The 25,707-nt window shown below is 39.5% G+C and overlaps 1 protein-coding gene across 3 annotated transcripts in view; it reads right to left on the minus strand.

Moving 5' to 3' along the window:
- The window catches only part of Alcam (activated leukocyte cell adhesion molecule), a 197,972-nt gene extending 174,667 nt beyond the window's left edge, over window positions 1–23,305 (minus strand). Inside the window, exon 1 of one of the 3 annotated variants that reach the window (XM_060370541.1) lies at window positions 22,523–23,305. In XM_060370541.1, coding sequence (XP_060226524.1) covers window positions 22,523–22,595 — 73 coding nt within the window. In that variant the 5' untranslated portion in view covers window positions 22,596–23,305. The remainder of the gene's footprint in view (window positions 1–22,522) is intronic. The other 2 variants (XM_021656062.2, XM_021656061.2) reach the window with 2 other exon arrangements.
- Window positions 23,306–25,707: the final 2,402 nt, after the last annotated feature.

Here is a 25,707-nt window from a genome sequence, read left to right on the forward strand (position 1 = left end):
CAAATAAAGATAGTAACAAGTCATTGACAGAGGAGATGTAGTGGCAGTGAAGAAGAGGGTGTGGAGATCTAGGACAATTCTTGTTGCTCTTCAGAAGAGTGAGTCTTCATACAAAGGGGTGCAGGCTGTCTGATAAGCAAGTTAATTTTAGCCAGTGAGTGAGAGTGCTCTGTGTTCTCAGGCCCAAGGCAAATTCTGAAAGGGAGCCAACGTTTTGCAAACAGAGTGAGTCTTGTTGTCTTTGTGTGAATAGCTCCAACAGCTCGCTTAGATTTTCCAGGGAAGACAGGTTTTTCCCTGTTTGGGTTATGGGGACAATACAACCTAAAATGTTAGTCCAAAATCATAAAACTATCAAGATATAATATGAAATAATGAAGATGCTGAAAAAATTACTACAGATGCTAACTTAATATAGTCTTTGGCTTATTTCTTCAGGTTCATTGTTTGTTTGCCTTAGTGAAACCCAATAGGAAATTTAAAAGATTACAGACCACGAATGTAAGCAGGAAATGGGAGCATGTACATCTGACAGTATGTACATATTGTTTCAGGAAATTTCTTATCAAGTTATTGAATTATTTTAGCTAGCTATTGACATGGGCACTAACTAATAACATTCTGACAAGTTCTCTTTTGTAATTTATTTTTTTTATATCTGTAATATTTAAAACAACAACAACAAAAAATGAATCTTCTTAACCTAGCAACAATGGACTGTAGTTCATTGACAGAAAAGTAATGGGCATTGGATTTCCTTTGAAGCTAAACTGTAAACACAAACCCAGGTCAACAAATATTTACTGAAGTGTGCTGGGTATAGATAAGAATGCAGATATTACCTGGGCACTGTCCAAACTATCTGAATAACTTTTCTAGAACTTGAAGCACATTTTTTTTTTTAAATAAAAAAGGTGGCCAACCACAAGTAACATTTTTACAAATGTTTTTTCTATTTCCTTTTTAATAGGCCTTCAAATGATTTTTATAAAAAAGAAATCACATTTGGCATTGCACAAATACCCATTAAGAGTAAACTTCCCATAGTTACTTAAGGGTCATAAGCCAAAGTGTTGAGAACTGGAATAAAATAAAAGTATGAATGTAAAAAACAAACAAAAATTAGGCTTAGAATATTTAGGATATATCCTAGAAGGCTTTTTTCCCCACCCTGTCCCTCTGCAGAAGTAATATAAAAGGCAGCCCTTAGTACTAAGAAAAATGTAGACATGAATTAATAGTTATCCAAAATTGGTAAATATGACCAACTTCTTTATAAATAGCTTTACGAAACATGCTGAAGCTAATGGCTTAGGATGCAAGAGATGGGACTAGAGCAATAGCTGTAAAAGAGGCTTTCATAGCAGGAAATAATTTACACACTAAACACAAGTGCAGTCATTCCAGCTGGCATGCTGTTATCCATCTTAATTATTGCAATAAATGAACCACTGGCCATCGCATCTAAAGGACTATGGAAGACTGGATGTTTACCAAAGATCAGAAAGAAAAGCTTTATGTTAAAATAAAGCAATGATTAAATTGGAAATTAGGCCATAAGGCTGATGAAATATTTTTGCTGAGTAAATAAGGTTGCCTTTGTCTTTGAAAATTGTGTTTACTTGACCTTGTGAATTTGTCAATAATCTTGATAAGTTATACAGTTTGAATGACATGCAGAATGCAGATTAGAATTATGGAAAATGTTCTATCTTAATGGAAATAACCAAACAGGTGTGCCTGCTGTGGCCTTGGGCTAGTGGAAAGTGGGCTAAAGAGAGTCTCAGCATAGAAACAGCACCAGCCCTCCTCACACAGCTGCTCTCAAAGTGTGGGCAGAGGACAAGCCTTCTCTGCAGCACATGGACAATGCTAGAAACACAACTTTCACACCCCCATGCTAGAAAGAGTCAATCTAGAACTCTAGGAGTTGGGCTTAATAGTCCATTTGAATAAGCTTTGTGGTCATTCTAAAGCATGCGCAAGTTTGAGAACTTGGTAAATAATGTACATAGAGATAAATAGTCTTCACTGGTTTCAAAAAAAATTTAAAGTACTGACTTCATGTCGCTTTCAATAGGCATTACCAATCATTGTTGTGGGTATTTTGGAATACTGGTAAAGAAATAATTTAATTTGTAAAAACAAAAATTTCTGCTGCTTTAAAATCTTTACTATGACTACTCTTTACTTACAGTTAGAGAAAATCTTTATAAAAATATTCTTTATTATAGGCTAATTAGGTAAAGAGTATTGAATTTCTGTGTGGGTTTTTTGGTCTTTTGTCATTATTGGAAAATTGAGAGGATGGTTATATGACGAGGTAGTAGTCCTGAAACGTGAACTCAGTGACCTATCACCCTTTGTTATTGAGCTGTTATTCACTCGCATTGGCATAATATTTGACATTGAGTTATTTGTGTAAGAGGCGAGGATCAGATAGAAGGGGAGGAGGTCCTCCCCTATCAGGGGTCTAAGGAAAGGGCATAGGGGAAGAAAAGAGAGATTGGTTGGGGATGGGAGGAGACGAAGGAGGGGCTGCAGCAGAGATACAAAATGAATAAATTGAAAGAAAGAAAGAAAAAAGAAAGAAAAATATTACTGCTGTTATTCTTTATTACTAAATAACAATAAGCATAATATATTATGAAATTTTTATTACACAAAAATTCTAGTACCTTGTATAGGCTCACTTTAAATGCCACATATAGAACTTGCAAAAACTATGGTTTATTTCCCAAAGCACTGTTAACACAGAATGAGCAAAAATTGGAATTTAATAAATGAACTAAACTATACCTTTTTGAAGTATCAACTTACATTTCCAGCTAACCGGTGGAAGACATGCAAGAGCAACATTTATAATGCATGAGAGCTACTGTGATGGCCATCATCATTTTCAAAGCACACTTTTAGAAGACACACTTTATTTTTATTTGCATTAAAATCTTCCGAAGAAAATAGGTTGGCAGAGTAATACATTTCAGCTCTGGTATATCACTTGATTTAACCTCACAAAAACATTATTACGAAAAAATTCATTTACAATAGGAAACTTCCCAACTTGAATTAAAAATTAGATAAAACTTCATAAACAGAAAGCATAAAACCCTTTAATACCTTCTCAAGGCGTGTATGTGGGTGTGTGTATGTATATGTGTATATATATATCTATATATATAATGTTTTATTCCAAAAGTACAAAAATCTCTGAACTACTTAATCTTAATCCTGCTGCACCACATTCTCTGTCTTCATGATACTTCAGTGGCTTCTTGAACTAAATATTTTGAAAGCAAACCCTAAGCCCTACTCATTTTATCCACCACAGCACTTAGAGGCAATTGGCTGCCTCATAGCTTTCCCTGTGTTATTTCCAGTTGTTTGCTTTCATCCGGCACCTGACTCAAGCTGAGCTAATCAGAATCTTTCCTCTGGGACTTTGGAACCAGACATAGGCAAAAATATGTTGGTTACCTTTCTGAGTTTAAAAAAAAGTGCTAGGTTTAGACATGAGTAGCTGACATTTTTCCTCATGATCAAAATGGGATAGTACACAGGAAAAGAGAAGAGAAATAAAGGGAATGGAAGCTACAAAGTGGGAGGAAGAAACTGACGCTGCTCCTGTCTTCGGTTCTAATTTGGTCCCAGGCCTGACTTCTAGCTTCTATAGCACCCCTGGTTTGACTGTTTCTTCCATCCTCATTACCATCACTACAGTGACAAACTATACACACAAAATAAAAATCTCTGTGTAATGTGGTCAATAACGTCAAACTCATACTCCCCTCACCACTTCTGGAAGGACAACTACTTTCTGCATTAACAGAGTGCCACTATGTAGATCAGGACTGAAAAGTCATTGTGATGGGTCCAGCAGAAGGCATGGCTATCTCCCTAAACTGCAGACTACATAGAATGATGTTCCAGAATAACAAGCCAGTGGCTTGATACAATTCTATATGGTCACAGCTGATTTTAAAGTGAGAAGGAAATGACACTACCCGAAACTGATGTTGCTTTGATAATGAATCCATACATAGCTGAGGACACTCTAGAAGTATGGTTCATACACACCATACTGTAACTGAATCTTATTTCTGTGGGTGCATTACAGGAATTTGCTTAATGTCTTGTTTATATTGTTTGTTTGTTTCTTTTAATACTGACAAGCTCTAAAACTTTCGTTTAAGTTCAGGTTTTTAAAATCAGAATGGGATGAAGGAGTCTCAGGAAATCTCTCCATCTCAGGAAATGTAAACTAGAACAACAAAGCAGAGACTTGCCCACTGGCCTCCTGAAGGGACTGAGAAGTGTGGGTAGTGGGTACTTATCCAAGACTCTGGTACTGTTTTCCAGACTGGGACTGTGTGTTCTGCAGGAGACACAAGCCGTAGAACACCTAAGCTGACCTAATTCTCCCACCCCCCACGTCCATTTAATATATTACTATCTCATGTATCAACTCACAGGTAATGAGACATGTGTCATGCGCAGTCACAGGGAAACAATGGAACAAAGCACAACCAACCTACCGCCCTCAACACTCTATCTACCATTAAATGACTTCAGTTATGTAAGAAATAAATTTGGATTTTCTCACCTGCATATGTCTTACATGTAATCTCTTGTCAAATTTATTGAGAGAACAATAGCTGGCCCCTGACATTGCACTGCTGAGAAAACACACTGATCTGCTTTGTAGGATCGCATGCATTTTGTTTGCCTTAATAGCAGTTAGACTAGTTTTGTGATTTGAACAGATTCGTAATGCCTTGGAACACATGCAGCCCAGCTCATGCACTGGAAGCGTTTCTTCACTTGAATCATCTCTGTTTCAATGCTTGATGAGTGAGGTCAGTTAAAATACCCTGGGATTGCTGATTAGCTCCTAGCAGGTGTTTGCTTTATTTTTAAATTTTAAAAAGTACACGTTTACACCTTGTCTAAATTGTATCTCTTTCAGGTATGTGTTTTGGGGGGGGGGTGTTTTTTAGTTGTTTCTTTATAACATGTTGACATATATTTTAAAGTCTAATATCTTTTAAATTAGCTTTTTTTTTCCTACCTGTGAACAGACTGTCAGACACAAAAGAAGGCCCAGAAAGGAGGAGAATTTGGAATTCCCAACGCCAAAGCAAATTATAACAGAATGAAGCTGTTACCCAGACTGTCAATCACATACATGATAGGCATTTCATGAATGATGTATCTAAAAGGTTCCAGAAATAATAGGTGGGCAGAGACTGAAGCGGAGTGAAGTCTCTCTGCATCTTGTAAGTTATGCATACCTTTCATATGAACTTAAAATTAATGAAAATTAATATTGTTGTTACAAGAGATTTTAGATGCTAAGGTATTTAGCTCAGCTACACTGCTCCAGTGAATATCCAACAAAGACTTAATACTTTTCCATGCCTTCAACCAGTAAGCTGGTATAGTAGAAATATTTTGTAGTATAAATAACTATTCTTTGAAGTGGGGTATGATTGATGAAAATTGTTTGACAATACAACTTTTCTATTGCCTATGTGGTGAGGTGTATTCTTGAAAACCTCTAAGCTTCACTTAGGATGGTGGCAAGATATTTTACTGAGGAGAGAAATATAACAATAATAATAATAAATATTTCCCCAAATTATTGATTGTCTATATTTTAATGAGCTTATGATTAGGACTTGTATAATCTAAATTAAAAGCCATGCAACAATCTTAGATGCTTCTAATGAAAATGAAGAGTAGGTTTCTTTAATTTTAATTGTTACGATTTTTCTGTGTGTTTTTATTTATAATACAGAAATATAGTCCTGGAAGACACTGAGAACCAAACATCTCTGAACTTGGACACTATATGTTGTTATATAACATAGTTCCCGGCAAATAGTGTCTCTCAAACACTGGCTTTCAGGATATTTTAAGTTAGACACAAGATTAAACAGTGCTAAGCAAATTTACTTACGTCGGGAATTATCAGAACTCAGTTTATTTGAGCATTGTAGGGTGTAAGCATATGCCATTTACCAATTAACTTGGTCAATGTTTAATTATTAATATTTCATGAATTAAGGGAAAGTTTTTCCAGGAATAGTGTGACAAACACATGTAAAATAACCCACTCCATTAAGCCCAATCTGACACTAGCCTCAGAAATCACCGACACAAAGCTTAAAGCCCAGGTTTTCCACATACTCTTTTCAAGTGCTCCGTGTCCCAGAACCTATGGGACCTTCTTACATTAAAGAATCAATTCTTTGCTGTCCACAGTTTGGTGATATTCTTTTCACCTAAATTTTTATCCACCAATCACTTAACCAAATAAAAGTAATCTAAGCAGCTTCATTTTATATGACTGATTTTTAAAATACCAATGAAAATGGAGATTCACTTCAGTTCTTTCTTTAAGTTTATTATAAGTCAGAACGCTTGCACATGTCCTACGAAAGGAAGGAAAAGCAAGCAACAAACAAATATGTGTATGATGGTCACCAAAATCTTTAAATAATCATATCTACTTGTGTTCTGTTTTTTTTTAATTCAAAATAAGTATATTAGTATTAGAGACAATATTGATGTCTATAGTTTCAGTGGAAGCACCTTTACAATAATTTTGATATTTTTAGTTTATTTAATGAAAAATAATTTTAAAAGTCACAGTCATATAAAAGATTTTAGAGTTAAAAATGATAATGACTTTCCTAGGCGCCCTTTTCAGAGATAGACATAACTGTTTTGTGCCTGGCGGGGGTGGATATGTACAAGCCAATGATTTGTGTATGAATGTACTCCACTCTTTGGTATCACCAAACACACGCACATAATTCTGCCACTCTGTTTTTCTTACTTTTTATATTTTAGTAAATAAAGAGAAACATAATTACAACAATACAGTTTTCTACTTTGTGTGGATCTTCTCTCTTTCTGTTAAGGTTCAGTACACTGAATGCCTAACCTCTTTAGAAAGCCTATTATACCAAAACATTCTCCCGAAGATGTTAATAACAATGGAAGTAAAAACAACAATAGCCAGCATTCCCAGGCTTGTCCTACTCCCCTTCACTTTGCTAATCACTTTCTAAACATTATCTCACCTCCTTCTTTCAACAAATGTCTCCAGTAATTACTATTATTCTTTTCTCTGTGCAGGTAATGAAATAGGCTTAGAGACAGCATGGGGCCTGCCAAATCACGTAAAACTTGTTTTAAATGCTTTTTCTTTCTTTTTCTTTTAATAGAGTCATTTCATTCATACTATGTAGATCTTATTTTTATTGAAAATATTTTTTCATACAATATACTCTGATCTCTGTTTCTCTTTCCCCAATTCTTCCCAGAACCTCTGCCCATCCCCCGCCCACCTAACTCCACGCCTTCTTTATCTTTTTCTTTAGAAAATGTTTGACCATGAAGCCTCTTGAGTCTAAATCTCCAAGAGTTAGAGATTCACAGGGTATGATGAAAACCATTTGGAATCTAAGTATTAAGTCAGAAATGAACCCCCTCTACGACTAAACAGAACAAGTAAAAAAAAATGCATGGTTTCACGAACCTTTAGGTTCAATAGCTCAAAAATCGAAAAAAAATCTGCAGAATTAGAAATTGTAACCTGCTATTCTTACTACTTTATGGATAAGGAAAACAAGGCTCTTGTCACTAAATTTATCAACAAAGTTCTCCTTTCATATAAATTTTTATGCTGAAAAATAATCAGAAAAATGGCTATCCAGAGAATGCTAATATATGAAATGTTGCGGACAGAAAAGTGGGCATCAAATTTTGCAATATTTTAAGAAATAGTGGTGTCTGCTCTTTCTTTGAGAAGTATCAAATGACATTTCTTATCTGTTAGTAGCCATTTATTTTTCCCTTTCCTTCTCAAGACCTCCTTCTTTACAGACATGTATTCTATATGTTCAATTATTTGATTTTTTTCTCTGCAGCCCAACTCCAATTTCTATACAGCTTTATTTAAATTGTGAAGAACTTGATACAGCATTATACTAAAGTCTTATGATATTTTTTTAGCTAGATGTAGTGGCACATGTTACTAATTCCAACTCTGAGAAGTCTATGCAAGAGGATCGCCCAGGCCTGTCTGGGCTACACAGAAAACCCTGTCTTAAACAGAAAAATGGTAAATCATAAAAGAAACACAGTTTTAGTACGGGATAGGGAAGAGCTTACACTGCCCCTTGTCTAACCCAATTTCACTCTCTGCTTGTATCATATTTTTTATTTCAACATTTTAATTATTTTGTTTATGATCCCCCATCACTTGGAATCGCAATCTGTAAAGCTTTTGTGGTTAGTGCTTCATAATGCATAAATAAAACTCAAATAATATTGAACAAAGACGACAAAGCGATTAATTTTTTACGGCAGTAGAGCAAAATCACACAATTATCACGGAAGAGAGCCAACAGTCTGTCACCATTGAAGAAGTGAATACTTAGGGAAGCAAAATACACAGTAACTAACCCAACTAATGCATGGAACTGAAGCCGAGTCTTCTGTTCCTTCTCCAATCTTCCATGTCACTGTATCATCAATCACTGAGTAGCCAGTGAACAGCTATGATCTGGACCTGTTACAAACTCAGCAGTGGTAAACCAACATTCACGTTACATGCTCTCTAGTTAAATCACTGTAATGATGTACATGGACTGTTTGCATGAGGTCACCTTTCTCAGTTTCTTTTTATCTTATTTTTGTGAAAAAGAACTTTATTTAATAATACAGATCTGTGGTTCATGAATATGCACAGTAGGTCTGCAGTTAAGTCTCTGGTAGATTCAGTATCCTGAAACATCTAAAGAGAAAAAGCTAATAGATTGGGCAATATTTTCAGAAGGCAAAATAAACAAGAAAGAAAAAAATAAACAAAAGATGACCTTACATTTCAAATGTTTGGATTTTGTTTGAAGGTTTCTTTCTGTCATTCTTTTTGTAGGCAGAAGATATTTTTTATTTTATTTTTATTTCTGTCTGACATTCCTGTAATAACCTCATCTGGAAACAGCCTGAGTGACTACCACCTAGCACTGTGGAAAGCAAAATTATTCCCAAGTTACTCTATCTATTCATAGAAAAATCACCAAACTTGTATGTAGAAACTGAACTATGGTGAATATAAGTGGAAAATAAACACTTTATTGGCTTGATCTATCATTAATTAATATGACTTTACAGTCAGTATGAAGCTTGGAAAAAAAATGATGTTGACTGGGTGATTTGCCATTGGAGTTAAAGGATGAAAGCATTCTGAACTGGAGATGCAGAGCCTGACAAAGAGTAGATAAGTATCAGTTTTTACCTCTCTCTTCTGTGTAACTGTGCCTACAAGTGTGCTCACAGATGTCCCTGGCTTGATAATTGGGAAATATAACTTAAGTTTACATGACGCCCTTGAGCTTTAACAGGAAAATCCACCATTCAAAATGAAACAAAGACAGTTGTTTGTTCTGGGATGATAGGTCTGTGAGCAAGCAAGGTCTAAAGGCTAGTGATAGGAATCATGGGAAATAGAGGAAAGAGGTAAGAATACAGCGTGCAGAGAGAGAGAATAAAAAGCCAGACAAAAACTCAGTGTGAGGAATAATGTCCTTAGCTTTTGAGATTTTGTTTAATTAAGTTCTATTTATAAATAAATCCAAGAAATGGAGTCTGCTCACAGACCCCAGCCTCTGCTAAACTGGTGTTGAGGACTGCCTGAGCCACTGACTACCTGTACAGGTAACTCAGAGCAGACAAAGGCAGCTGTCCTAACCAGGGAGGCTTGGTGGCAGCAGCTTTTGCCCACTGAGATATCCTTCCAAACCCAAGGGTTTATTTTATTTTATTTTTTTCAGTAAATGTCAAATTTCATCTTTTTGTAAAGATAAGATCTCACTGCTCATTCCAGACAGGCCTTGAACCAGTTCTTTTTCTTCAGCCTCTCCTGTGCTAAGACTATAGGCATTAACCAGGCCAGACTTGTGTGTTTTCTCATGGTTTGTTGACTAGTCCTCATTAAAATTCATTTGCAAAATATAGCATCAGATTTTTTTCCCAAATTATATTTTATTGTACTGTCTTTAATAAGCATTAACGGTAAATGTACTTCATGCACCTATGTGACTGGTTAACTTGCTCACAAAATCTCTGACTCCGGCAAGTTGTCCTCACAGGGAGCCACACTTGTGTGCAGATGTACACATGTGCATTCCTACACACACACGTGCATGCTCTCTCTCTCACACACACACAACAGAAAGTATAAATGGAAACTTTAAGAAATAGAAAAATGAAAGTAATGTCAAGTGTTTATTGTCAACTCTAAGCATGTGCTACTAATCAGAAATAGAAATATAGTTGCCTATTTTCAGAAAACTATAGGCATAGATAATCCCGTATTAATACATACAGTCTGCAAAACAGAAGGAAGTTTTCCAAGAGTTTTTTCTAGTTATCTAAGTTTTTAATTTTATGTTAATCTGGATTGATACCTGAAAACAATTGGGCAATGTTCCATTTGTTTTTAATGCTTTATTCATATATCATAGAGTAGGACAATGATTTTTCCTTTTGTTTTAATTTATTAATTATTTGTTTGAGACAGGGTCTCACTCTGTAGCACTGGCTGTCCTGGAAATCTCCTGTACACCAGGTTGGCTTTGAAGTGTTAGAGATCTGCCTGCCTCTGTCTCCCAAGTCCTGGGAGTGAAGTCATACATAAGTTTTAAAAGAATTTTTCTTTAATTTCCCAAATTTCTAAGAGACATTGAAAGTATGTTTCATTTACAGTTATTTTTTTAAGATGAGAATATTAGTTGTTATTTGAAACATATTTCTTGGGCAGTGAGATGGCTCAGGTGTTAAAGGAATGTGCCACCAAGGCCCGATGATCAAAATTGCATGTTGAGGACTGACATGATGGAAAAAGAAAATTGATTCCTGCTCCCTGTTCTATGGACTCTGTGTCTGCAATGATACATGATTTCTCCTCTACATAAATAAATGCAGACATAAAATATGTCTCCTCAAAAACTGAGCTTTTGACTAATTCAGTCATTCAGTGGTACAGGTACTGGGGAAATATATACAAAATATACAGAATAGAGAAAGATTATGACATAACAGTCCCTGTCTCCGGGAACAGGAAGACTCTTGGACAAAGAGAACCAAGAATAAATAGGCAACAGGAAACAACATAATGAGTTTTGGAGCATCACAGGACAGGAACTTTGGGGAGATCTGGGAAGACTCCTTGGAGGAAAGCATTTTACCAGCATTCCTAAGGATGGAAACAAAACTCTTTCAGCTAAAGGAGGGTGTGTGCGAGGATGGGAGGAGAGAGTGTTGCAGCATAAGAGGCCAGGGATGTGTGTAAGCACCTCGGAGAATTGAAAGGACATGATTTATTTAAAGGTATAGCTCCAACATGAACTTCAAGAAAGGCTGTGTAAGAAAGTCTTAAGAGCCATAAGTGCTAGGCCAAAGGCTCATCTTTACCCTGACTGCACAGAAGAGCCATGGGTGTTTTATAAGCAGGCAGCTACAAGATTTGATTCATAGCAGAAGAGGATTTGATTAAAGGGAGGTTGGAATGACATTCAGGAGAAGTCTCACCATGTTTGTTTTCTTTCGTTTCATTGATATCTCTGGACTCCACGTTAATCTACAGAAGCTACGTAAACACACACACATTTGATCTCTTACTTACACATCTATGACCTAACCAGTTGCTCTCAGACACTGGGGACAATAGGCAATGTGTCTTGTTTGTAGCTTTCATTTTACATACAAAGATATTGCACCAGGTTTGCAATACAATAGTTCATTATCAAATAAGAACTGTATCACAGTGTATATGATGAACTATATTATAATGTATGATTGTTATTAAAGAATAGTCTTGGAGTTTGTACATGACTTGTCTATAGTGAATATACTCAAGGTTCTGGCCAAATAAGTGATACCAAAAAGTTACATTCGTATTTCATTTATTGTACGGAAAAGGATGTAGTGGAGAGACACTAGAGATGTTAGTTTCATATTTTGAAGAATCTGTGGCTTCTCTTCTCTGTACCAATGGGACCATATCAATTATATGTGGACGGAAAAGTTTAAAGATAAAACATATGAATAATATTCACATTTATGAAGAGCTTTCACTTCAGCCACAGGACTGAAGGAGCTTTATAGGTAGTAATATTTGGCCATCATGCCCAACTACTCTACTGTGGCTCTCAGGTCAAGAGACACATTATCCTCAGGGAGTAGGCTGTTTCTGAGGTGGGGTGAAGCAACCAGTCCACTCACTCAGTTGGGACAGTAAAGAATAGGGACATAGGTTTCACAGCACAGTTTGGTGCAGAGGACACATTCTGAAATTCTACCCTGTAATGGAAGACACAGTGAAATGAGCACTTGGTTTACAGAATTCCATTAAAAGTTAAGATTTCAGAGGTGACAAAAAAACTACATTTCATACCCAAAACAAAGTATATATCTTTCACTGAAACCCAACTACAAAGTAAACAAACAAATAGGAGCAAAAATACAGCTGTAGCTGTGTAAATTAGGAGAAATTTAGAGAAAATAAGGCACACAGATTGAGTGTAGACCATTTCCTTTCGAAAGTCTAGAAAATTAGAAAAATATATTTTCTAATAGTCAGGTAAATATATTCTAACTTAATATTTACCATAGATTATTATAAAGACATGCATTATTTTTTTTCCTATAGAATTAAACTCCTTCTTCATGGTTATACCTTTCTTATCTACTACCTGTGGCAATTTCCTCTGGTAATTTGTAATACAAAAAACTATTATCTAAATTGAGTATTAAAATGCATATTAGTTGTAGAAATGGCTATTAAACCCAAGTAATAAAGGAGAACAACTTTCAATTCCTATTTTATATATTATATATAAATTATCTCTATAAGTACCCAAAACATCCATTTTTTAAAAATATTCATCCCTTTCAGTACATAGAGGAAATGCTTTCAGAATAAAGTACACTGCCACACATTTGAACATTTACAATTAATTGTGGGACCAGTGAGGTGGCTCAGGTGGTAAAGGTGCTTGATGCCAAGCCTAATGATCTGATTTTAATTCCCAGGACACACATCCATACATGTTCCACCACACACATACACATGCACACATACACAGAAACACACACACAAACACATCAAATAATTCGATGTAATATAAAAGCATAACAGAAAAAAAATCTGAAACGACATTTTAACTTAACTGTGAATATTTCTTGCTTTGATTTTAAAATCTTTACTTCAGTAAGTTCTCAGTGGAAACTTTCTGTGTATAGATTGCTATCTCTTATATATAGATTCTCTATAAAAGTAACCATGAAGTATATTTCACTCCCATGTTCCTTCATAGGTCCAAAAATCACAAGGTGGAACGCATTTAATAATATTAACCTCTCTAGTGTTTGTAAAGAATGCTTTTGTTCAGCTTGAACAGTAACCAATGATGACCTTGATCCGCAAAATTGTTCACAATTCTTTACAGACCTTGAGAGAAAAGTTCAAAACATGGTTTACTTAAAAATACCTGAAGATTGCCCAGTAAGATCCCCTGTATGGGCTTTGTGAATGGCATTCATTAGCCCACCCGCAGTGCCTGTTGTACCTACAGTGAATGATCACAAATATTTGGAAACCACTTGTGTAAGGAAAATCAGTGTCAAATTCTCTTAACACACACACTTGGCTTCCACTGAATCTCCTTTCAGGCCAGAAAGGCTGATTCAACAGTTATGGATAGAAGAAAATGTTGCTCCCTACTTTGGCTTGTGTTTGAAAATCTAGGTGCTCAAGAAGTTATGTGCCACATTAGATGTAAAGAACAATGATTTTAAAAAGTCATATGAATTGGAGTTCCCTTCATCAATTTTGGCTCCGTCTATGTAAAATCAAGTTAGGCAGCAATATATTTGTAGCTTCTGCTCTCTATATGTACACAGCTTATGTATGTCCATAACTCTTACAACCTTATTTTCCCAATATGCTTTGAATATATGAAATTACTTGTGTTTGTTAAAAATTTGGCAACAGCCCAATTACCGAAGGAGCATGATCTTTGAAGTATGATTTTAGAATTTCTCTTTAAATAACTGTATTATTTAACTCAGCAATTGCACTTTCAACATAATTGTTCATACGGAAAACAGCATCTGTTAGGATGTTCATTGCTCTACTTACAATAAGGAAATATGGGAAATTGCTACACTTCCAAGAATGGCAAAATGTTCATGACAGTGTCACAATAGAACAAAATGCATAGTTTTGGTTTTAGGTGAGTGGAACAAATGTGCTGATCCAACACACTTACTTAATCTCTGAACTGTGTTGATAAAGAAAAGGGGGAACGTGTAAAAGTGTAGATATAATGAGTCCTCACTCCTCCTAAAGGAGGGAAGCGTATGTGCAAATGTCTGCCACTGTGTGAGTTCTTGAGTAAAACAGACTTTCTGAGCCTCACAGTGGCAAGCAAATTAGCAGGTTGTGGGAGTTATTAAACAACATCAAGAGAGCTTGTTCAGTTTCACTGAAAAGAAGCAGGTCCACTCCCCTTCTGTCTGGAAGTCTGAGCTGCATTCTTCCCCAAGTCTCCACTTCCCTCCTACTCTCTTAACCTACAGTTTTTGCTTGGTTCCTGCTCCGTGCTTCCTTCAGATATCACTTCTGAATCTTTTCCAAGTTTATACTAACCCCAACCAGACCCAGCTGCTGTCATGTAAACTGTTCTTTTTTTTTTTTTTTTAGTTTTTGCAGCACTCAGCAACCGTCATAGCTCTATTTACAGGCTTCATTCAAGCTTCTCCTCAGAGAACACAGTGCTGGCAGGATGACCTTTTAGCTGCTCAATGATTTCTCCATGTCCTCTCCCCAAAGTACGGCACTTTGCTCTGCGTACCTGAGTATTATGTATATCGAGTAGTGATTTGAGTTTTAAATTAGGATTGACCAACAATGTAACCTTCGCCTACTAATGAATTCTTTCTTTACAGGCCCCAAACTAATCTGTGTATGCCTTTGACATGACAAAGCATGGGTCTTGGTCTCTGTCTCTCCTCTCTTTTTCCCACCTAAAACTTTGAATATTCTTATTCTACAGGTTAAGATTTTAAAAGTAAGAGATTATTTTTAAGGGAAAACTGGCAAATAGCTCTCTCTTTGTCACACACACACACACTTATATTTTGCCCCTTTGACTACATAGCTAGGCAAGCAAGCTCATTACAAAACAAAGGTATAACTCTGTCTTTCTTGTATGCAACAAGAAACAAGATTATATCCCTTGGTGATATTTCACAATAACTGGCATTTAAACTCTAAAATGTTAGGAATATAGACTTTTTCAAGATGAGGAATGTATTTTTTAATAGTTAAGTTCCATAAGATAAACACATAGATATAGGAGTTAGTAATAATTGTGCTTTGTTAGTCAGTTTCTGTTACTGTAATGAAATACTTGAAGTAACTAACTTACAAAGAGAAAAAGGTTCCAGTCAGAATTCCATTGGCACTTTCGTTTTGGGCCTGTGGTGACACAGTATTTCCTGGCAGGATGATATCACAGGACAAACTGCCTACACCATGGGCCAGAGAGAAAAAAAAAAAAAAAAAAAAGGAGGAGGACAGCTTGGGCCAGAGAGCTGCTCAAAATTTGTGCCTTCAGTAATTTTTAAGGGCCTCATACTAGGGCTCCTTTTCCAAAATACCGTCACCTACCAGTACTGCCACCCAGGGGACAAAGCCTTTTAAGCACAGTCCTCTTGAGGATACTCAACATCCAAAATGGAACATATGGGCCACATGACTTATTATTGAAACTTCACTCTGGAAGTCAAAAGGAGCTGACTGAATTTGAGTGTTCCACCACTTGCCTGGCATGAATAGGGCCTGAGGTTTGACTCCCAGGAGCACAAATAAGGAAACATAGACACAACACTAATGAGTGGATCTTTTCTAACAGTCCACATGCTAATGTAATATGGTAAGAACAAGTGAGATAAAATCTGAGACACTTGACCTTAAATATCAATCAACCAATCAATCAAAAGCATACCCAGTAGAACCCCAAACATACTGTATGTCCATCCTGCCTTGGTTACACCAGGAGGCATGCTCACCCTAGCAGTAATGCATTATTAATCACAGTAACACTGAACAGTAATTAAACATTAACTACAAAAAAACTGAAAAAGGTCAAAAAGCGTACTCTAGGTGTGTAACAGGTGCTACCTGGAGAATGCTGGTCGGCCGTGTTTCCAGGGCGTTTTCTGCTTTCATGGTTTCCTTATTCTCCCTCAGACAACTCTTCTAGTTTATTTTCTAGTTTAATTCTAAGGGAGCAATGTTACACCCTCAATTTCTAGTTCTTTAGGAAGAGAAATTTGTCAGCTCATGAGTGGGAAGTGATGTGGCATATAAATGTCTGTATATGGATTTCATGCAAAGAAGCAAAAAAGCAGCTCAGCAGCTTGCAGGTGCCACACGCTTTGTAGCGTTGAAGGACCCATAGAATATAACACGTGTAAAAATTCACGATCAAATCAGAGACAAGAAATCCATATTTTAGTAGAATGGGGCAAAGTCACAGGAAGGATAAGCAATGGGGAAGGGAAATGTCAAAACATAGTATGGTCGTCACAATGCTGATTTTATGTAAAGGTGCATGTAAGTATGAATAGCTGTAATGAGAGGGCCTAGAGTCCTGAGAGCTACATACTCCCACCGAATAGGGTAAAATCTACTTCTATCAGACAGGCATAGCTTAGCGGTACAGTGCTTGAACACACCATAAAAAAGCCCTTAGTTTGGTTCTTAGCACTGAAGTAAAGTATTTTTACACCAATTTGTGGAGTGGGTGTATGTCCACTTTGGGATTTATGTCCCTCAGATGTTGAATTGGACTGCCAGTTAATGTCTTAAAAAACAAATGTAGATAACTTCTCTGTTGGTATTGTCACAATAAACTAATAATAAATTTCCTTTAATTTAAGTTTCTTATGCTGTTTATAAATTTTGTATCACTGGTTGCCACTGTTTGCAATGACCTTGAAATCCAATAAATGTACTACTGTTTCTTTTTTTGTTTTAAATTAAAAGCAGGTATGTAAATAACCTTTGGTGAGTCAATCTACCAAGTTGCCAAACCAACTTATATCAAGAAAAATGAACTACTTCTTTATTAACAGGAAACCATATAACATAACAGAACAAACATCTAAGAAAGTGGCCACTCAGGGAAGGCAAAATTTTACCCAATCTGGACAGTGTGACTTTGTCCACTTAAGTGATTGATGTATGATTGGACACATTTGAAGACAGCATGAAACAGTGTGGCAAGAGGATGTTTTTCTTGAAGCTGTCATGAGTCTATGACATTTCTACCACATGAAAAGTCTATAAACCTTGATTGCATCTAAAGATGTTTTTAGTCTCGTGGTCTTACTTTGACCAAGACTTCACATCTCTTTTTGAAGAGGCAGAAGACAGAGGAGAGAGGAGAAACCAGTGGCACAAGTTAGACAGCTCATTTGTAAATCATCTCTTCCCCACATCGTTTGGTTTCGTTATTTTTAAATACAATCCATCTTTAGAAGCCCAGATACAGGCAAGCTCATTAAGTACCTCAACTTAAAGTCGCATTAAATAATCCTTTCATTAGGGCTGTTATGCACTGCCTGCAACTCTGATTTCCCCTTCGATGCAATGGGTAATTGAGAACTGACTAGATAAATAAGAAGAAGCATTAAAAGCTAATTTCATTCTTGGAACATACACTACAATAATGGGCAATGATAATAGGTTACCATAAAACAATTACTGAATATCACAGCATTTTGGAACCAGTTCTTGCTGAAATGTGTGCTACTCCTTTCAACACAAAGAATGTGAGTGTTGTCATTTAAACAGATAATTGCCTGAATGAAAATATAACTCTAGAAATATGTAACGGTTTACATAAAATAAGAATACTTGAATAACTGTGGGCTACAACTTGGTCAAATAGCATATACTATTCTTAAACACAGAATATATATATGTATATGTATATATATATACATATATATGTATTTAAATTTCACTTTGTTCTCCATATGGAAATAAGAAAGTAAATAAAAGTAAAAACTGACACATTTTCAGTCTTTTTAAAATAAAATGATCTTGAAATATGATAGTAATAATCAAACAAAGATTAAATTATCATCATTCTCAAGAAAATATTCTTGGTAGTTTTTGCTATTTCAGTGAATGATGTAATTCTGTATACGTCACAAAAATAGTATGCCAGCAGTGGGATGGAACTGTGTGAAAATTTAACAACAAAGAGGAAAATTAACACTTTGAAAGCCTTAAGTCAATTTTTCCATACAAAGGCACAGATATGCTATTACTCTTATCATGGGACACCTATGTGGTTCTCTTCCATACTTCTGGATATAAATGGCATGTACCTACTTGAGTTATAGAACTCTTTGATGATGTTTGACACTAAATAAATGGTCAGAATAGAAACAGGTGTGTCTGAACTATAAGGTGCGATGATCACAAAGTATTCAAAATACTATCTAAAAATATAGCCATTACACACCAAAAAAATGCTGACAACTCAGATAGCTTTCATTTTCAGTAAGATCTCAGTTTAATGCTCTGAGAATTCATGCTATTTTTAAAAAGTACTAAGGAAAAAAAGAAATATACACTTTGCCCCCTTTTGGTAAAATAATAAAATAAAATAATGATGTGGAATAGATTAAAACTGTTTTGTTAACAATATTTAAAGTTTTAATATAACACACTTACAGTTAAATATTTCCAAAATGCAGTTCTAGGGAATGGTTAATCTCACTACCATCAGAACCACGAATTACATAATAGGAAGATTTTACAGATGGGAAACAAACAGGGGCAGCACAATAGCTCTGAAGGTCACAGATTTCTTAGATGGCACAAGTAAGAAGCTGAACTTCGGAATATCCACTTCAATATAAATAGTTTTTAAGACTACTGAGTGAGCTCTTGCTGCCTGCCTACTTCATAACAAGTAGAGAGCAATCATGTGTTCACATATGAATTGCTATCACAAAAATGGTGAGCCCGAATATCCTAAAATGTCAGAAATGTTGGGAACTAGCAATGCGTAAGTCGTTGGGATTTCTATCGCTTTTAAAATGGCATGAAAGGTTTCAGTATGTCCTATTCCCTGTATCATACGAGCTTGTGTAGGGTGAATAGAACAAGTTTTGTTACGTGAGCATTTTTAGCACCAGCCAGTGTTTAGGCCTAGTTCTACGACACATGCAGTTAAGAGTGAGGCGGATGGCTGTACTATCAGGTATCTTTCCCAGAGTTTTCTAAGATCTAAAACCTCTGCCACTCCTAGGTGAATGGGAGACTAATTCCCCCTTGTCACACTGTGTCTTAATTGCTCTAATTGGGCCTAGAAGAATAAGCCCAGCACATTCTCATGAATTTATAAAAGTAGAGAGAGAGTTAGCAATTGGCATACACTGAGATCTTTCTAGCAATGCAGTTCATATGAATTCTTCCTAGGACGAGAGTATAAGAAACATATTATTGGAAAATGAACCTGCCAGGCCAAATATGCTTATCTTAATACTAGAAACATTGTCTGAGCTGGTGGAAATCTCAAAGAAAGGAATAGATTCATGTAGATTTGTGGTTCCCCCTTGCTTTATTTTTTCTTTGAAAACCCAAAAGGTTTCTTGTCTTGTTCAAGAATGTAGACCTAGGTCCTGAGCCAAGCCTTTTCCAAAAGCAATTTGCTGTGAGCTGCACTCCATTACATTGCAAACTGCTACTGAATTAAATAAAGCAAGCACACAGCAACCTATAGTGGCTACGAAGCAGTTTACAGTTGTAAAATTAATAAATTTTAACAATCCCATGTGAGTAATCTGAAAGGGATGGGATTTGTGTAACTGCTTCCCCCCACTCAGCTCCGTGGAGATAAACTAATGAACATGGTTGGTACTCAACTGAGAACACTGTCAAGTATCCTTAAGTCTTAGAGTGAACCTGGTAATCTGAGAAATGAAAAAAAAAATCACAGGAAGCTCTGTGCTCAGAGGGCTCAAGTGAAGAAACAGTTAACTGTAAGGCCACACCTCCTTGCAAATAACCAAGGAAAGGTTTCTTTAAAGCAGTACAAAATGTCACCACAGGCTGACGCTCTTTCTACGAGAATAATGAGATGTTTGCCACCTAGGATGCTGAGCACACAGTTCATTGCCTTGATCACATGCAGAATTTCTTGGTTAAAGTCTTGACTCCCTCTTTCTTCAAAACAGGTTATACAAGAGGCCTAAATCCATGAGAGCCTACTGTAAGGGCAAAAAGTCAAAAAAACTGCAGGAGCAACATCTGTCCTCTGGCACCTGACAGAGACTGTTAAAACTGTCATGGAAAATGAGCCCCATCGATGAAGCTAGGCAATCCCCCACTCTCAATTTCAAGGCTTGGTTCTGCAGAGGACGCTGCAGGAGGCGCACTTTCAGTCTTGGCTTACAGGAGTCACTGTGCCTTTAGAACTATAATCTTTCCATTGAGAGCACACTGCTATTCCACGGAGAAGTTTGCGCTATCATTCAGGGGGGGAAAAAAAAGCAAATTTGAAGGTTTGTTGCTTGCGACCCTGGACCAGCAGGCGCGCTCCAGCGGGAGAGCGCGCAGCTAGTGGCTTGGACCCGAGCCTGTGGTGCGGAAAGAATCGCCATCAGGTCTGAAAGCGGAACCTCTCCCCTCTTGGCAGTTCTGAGTGAAGAAAAACCTGTTTTTCGATGGGGCCAACTGAAAATAAATTCCAGCGAAACCGCATGAAAAGGTTAACTGCTGTGAGCTGCAGTCCGGGGGTGGGAACATAGATGACAGGTGTGAGAGGGTTAAAACCAACCCCAGCGATGGGCGTGTGTATTTCCACATTTCACAAACTGGCCCTCAAGCTCCCTACTTGACACCCTCTGTTCCAAGGTGCCCTTCCCCCATCCTGCACTAGGATCCAGAAAAAGTGAGACTACACAGTGCCCAGTGCTCGCTTCCCGAGTGTTTTCACTCTGCCCTATCTGCCTTAAATCCGGTTCTACTGAGGCTTTAGGATCCCCGCCCAAGAGCCTGAGATTGGTCACTGATTTTTTTTTTTCCCCAGCCTCACAAACAGTGAGTTCATTACCTCACCCAGAAATGCAACTTTGATGTAGAGATATCCAGAAGGCAACCTTCCCCGCCTCTGACATCCCCTCCCCCAACCCCTCATCCTCCACCCCCAGCAGTGGCTCCCAAACCCTGAGAATCTCAGGCTCCTGTCGCCAGCCATGGTACTTCCCTTTCCTTCCTGGGAAGGATTCTGAGCCTTTGAACCCTCCTCTGTGGCTTCACCTCGCCAACAACTGAAGGAGTGTACAGAATGTAAAGACGCGTAAAGAAAGTGAGTCCTTCCCACCCCCCTTTCATTTAAAGCCAAAGAAGGGGAAGGGGGGGGCGAAAAAAGAAAAAAAAAAAAACAGGCAGAAATCAAAATAACAGGGAGTAGTTTAACCCCCAACTACCCATGGAACGGTGAAAAATCAAAACTTCAAAGGGTTAGATTCTCGGCCCCGCAGGGAAAAAGTACCTGCCACTTGGATGAGTGGCTGAGGGCGCATATCGGGCAGGGCAGGACTACAGCATGTCAGCCAGCAGGCCAGCTGGTGGACGCCAGGGCCAGGGATGTCCCCTAGGGTGAGAGAAGGGATTCCCCCAAAGATACTATGGTTGGTGGGAATTTTGACGTTTGTTCTCTTTGAGGACTCAGTGTAGAAGTGAGAACTGAGGCGCTATCACTGGGTGTGGAGACCAAGAAATCCCTCTCTCAGGGCTCGCAAAACCTGGCTGCTAACCCAGTTCACGCTGCGTGACTCGGCTGCCATCAACCCTAGCCACCCACCAGACAATGCAGCTGTTATTTCAGTGTTAATTTTTGTTTGTTTGTTTGAAAGATCGTCCAAGCCGTCCCTTTCCACTACCTTCCCTAAGCGGTCTTCACATTATGACCAAGAGGAAGTTACTAGGGGATTTATCATGACAAAGTAAGTACGGGCAGTTATTTCAGCTCAACCCCCCGCGAAAGGAAATTGCTCTGGATGTAGTGACGTGGACTTTGACACCCAGAGACTGGGGGGACTGTTCGGGGGAGAGAGTGCAGCAGATCCTGCCTGGGGGGCTTCTGCAGCCTCAAGCTAAGCCTCATGCAAAGTTCCTGGAGGTTTGCTCAGTGCTCGATCTCGCTGCCCAAACTTGAACAGGACCAGTCAAGCCTACAACGCGTGACACAGGTGACTGTTCCCAGGGACAAATCTGTGTCCCCGCGCGCCTTTATGGGCTTTTCTTACTTTCCTCACCACACGCTAGGGCGCACAGCCCCAGGCCACCCAGGGAACCGCCCCCGGTCCGCAACAACCGAGACAGCCGGGTGGTGCCTCCGAGGCCGCAGCAGCTTACCTGGTCTGAGGACCGCGGCGGAGATCAGGAGGCAGAAAACCAGACGGCAAGAAGGAGAGACCTCAGGTGCCATATTCCTCCTCCTCGGGGGCCACCGACAAAGTCCACGCCGCAGGAGGGGGCGTCGTCCCCGGGCCCACCGGGCCCGCCCGCTCGTGTGTCCCGACTCGGGTGGGGGGGCGCAGAGGCTTTTTCCCAGACACACGGTCCCCGGGGGCTGTGGCGCTGTGCCGTCGGGTCTGTGCCACACGCAACTTTCCTACACGAGGAACCCGCAAGTCCTCCCTCCCCCTCCACACCCGCCCTCTGTGTCTTTGGCTGCTACTCCCAGGACGGGCGACCCTCTTCTTCCAGGAGACGCTTCAGTAAGTAGTCAGCCAAGGTAGACGCGGTTCTTTTATTTTTTTCTTCCCCCTTTGGCTGCTTGCTACCTTCTACTAGTTTCTCTTCTTGCAAAAGCAGAGGATAAGAAGAGCAAGGAGAGTTGCGCCGTGCGCGGCTCGCGGGGGCCCTGGAAGGGTGTCGGCGGGGGTGGACAGCGCCGCGGGTCCGGACGGTGGGTCTCCTCAGGTGGCAGCCCGGGCACAGGCTGGAGCGGCGGCAGCTGGAGCAGTGGCGGCGGCCGCAGGCTCGGGCTGCTCTGAGTGGAGGGAGGAGGGCGTGTGTAAGCCGCCTGTCTCCTCCTCCCGCTCCTCCCTCCCGCCCGGTTTCCTTGGCGGCAGCGCGCCGGAGCAGGTGGTTGGAGCGCCGATCCGCAGCCTAGAGGCGCTGCAGGACCGAGTCGGAGACGGCGCGGAGCTGGCGGCCCCGGTGGGAGGAGAGCCTGATGCCCTCGCCCCCCGCGCTCGGGTGGGCGGGGCTGCCCGTGGCTCCGCCTCCCAAGGGCACGCCCGCCAATAAGGGACCGGTTTGAGAGCCGGATGCCGTGGGCTGGATTAGCGGTGAACTGTGGCTCCTGCCGTAGGGTTCCCAGCGCCACCCCCCAAACACATAATCTGTGACCATCCTCTGTGCCCCCCCAGCCTGGCCACACCGCGGTCTCCTTGTACCGGGAAACTCAGCCCACGGCTCACTCCCGGGCGATGGTACCGCCTTCACCTTCAGTAGAGTTGTTGGGGCAGCTCAGGGCAGGCGAGGAGCTCACCCTGGGTCCTCTTGGACCAGTGCTGACAGGGTGGAATAGGTGGAAATTCTCCACCTGGGAGCTCACGGAAACAGCCACTGCGCGTTTGCGGGTAATTCTCTCCGGTTATAAACTCCTTCCTTACTTCCCGAATTCGCCTTTCTTCCGTTCCCCTAACCCTGGCTGGCTCACACCTTCATTCAGTCGGTTATCCCAGCACCAAAAAGCAGAAGAGATTTCTGCGCCGCCTCCTTCCGCCCCCATCTCCTTCTTGGGGAGAATTAGGACTCTAGACCACACCATACTTCGCCATATGGATTTTCCTAATGTTCCTTTAAAAAAAAATGGGGGAGGGGTCACATTTACTTTTAATTAGGTGACGGTTTAAGTTACAAAACAAAATCCAGAGTTACTCAGATTAAAAGCCAACTCCTCCAGGTCCTTTCCCAAAAGCCAGGCACCCAGCAGACGGACAGGCTTCTCTGGCAATTTCTAAAGCTTGAACCACCTCCCAGGCATATCATCGGGAAGCCGTGTCGCTTTCAGTTCAGGCGGAAAGCGTGAAGGAATATTTTCCTCTAAAACACCGGGGTGGAGCTGTTGGGGCCCTAAGTGGCTCTAACTCAGGAATTCAGGATCACAACTCTTATGCCCGCAGCATAATAAAATCCAGGTCCCCGAACCGCCTCGCAAGGGCATTAAATAGCCTTTGGTGCATCACAGGGTCGCCCACTGTGCGAAGCCAGTCTCCAGCAGGGAATGCCAACTAGCCACACAGAACTCTCTTCCAAAGACTGGGAGCAACCAGCTACCTGCTAGTGGAAATGGGGGTGTCCGAGTGCGCAGGCAGAAGCTTCTTAGACACACACACACACACACACACACACACACACACACAACCGCGAATGCGCAAGCGCACATACAAACAGAGGCACGGATCTTTGAATTCCTTTCCTTTCGTGCTTGAAATTATTAAACTACGACTTCAGCTGTGATTCCTTCCCCAGCGCCTCTCTGTCTTGTTCTCCTCGCGTTTACAGTATTCTAGGATAGATCTCTTAGATTTTTTTCCTCTGAAAATAGTTTCTCCCACATGGTTTTAACATTTACATTTCATTTGCATCTTATGAATCAGGAGGAAGGCTAAATGCTAGGAGGCAAATGCCTGTTAACTCTGCATTCTGAGCACAGAGACAAACTGCTGGCATGCTCATGGGAACCTTACTAGATTCCTTCAGGGAATTTTTCTTATAACCGCAGCCAGCCTTAAGTTGGGTGTTTTAGAACAAATCACTGTAATTGTGTTCCTCCTCGATCTTCCGACTATTTGACTGTTTTGAGTTGAAACCTAACAGCACAATTGTAAAAAAAACGGCAAAGACGGAATGTCGGATCCTGGCTCTGACACTGTCTGATGAGCAGTCAATTGAACCTCTCTGAGCCTCACTCTCCTCACTTGGGAAAGGGGATATCAGTTGTTCCAGATTCATTGGATTGATTATTGTGAGTAAATGAGATCTCATAGGTCACTGGCCAGCCACAGTAGAAGGTGCTGGGCTTTGGGAAATAGACAGAGCCTAGGGGGTCCCTGATTTACACTTAGTGAGTGACCTTGATCAAAAGTCAACCTCTCACAATTAAATCGTGGTGACACATCAGCCAGCCACTTTTGACGTTGCATCAAAATATATCAATTACAGGCACTAAACATGCACACAGTACAGGAAGCAGCTGACTATATATGCATGCATACATCTATTATGTGCAGCAGATTTATGCATATACATGGCACATTTGAATATGTAGTCAGGTATCTTCAGAATTTCTATTAGAGAGGAGTATGTTCTACTTTAAAAAAATTTCTTGGTAAACTGCTCAGCATAATAACTCCAAAGGCCATGGTTCATATATAGATAGCTAAGGCCACAAAAAGTAATAAGGGCACTGCTCTATATAAAATTAAATAATAAAAACTCAAGATAGGAATTTAGCAGAAGAATGTGGTAGGAGAACAAGAACAGAGGAAGAGACAAGGTCAAATTGTATTAGCTGGAATTTGGAA

This window comes from Meriones unguiculatus, chromosome 17 (genome assembly GCF_030254825.1).
Source record: "Meriones unguiculatus strain TT.TT164.6M chromosome 17, Bangor_MerUng_6.1, whole genome shotgun sequence".
NCBI classification, from domain to species: domain Eukaryota; kingdom Metazoa; phylum Chordata; class Mammalia; order Rodentia; family Muridae; genus Meriones; species Meriones unguiculatus.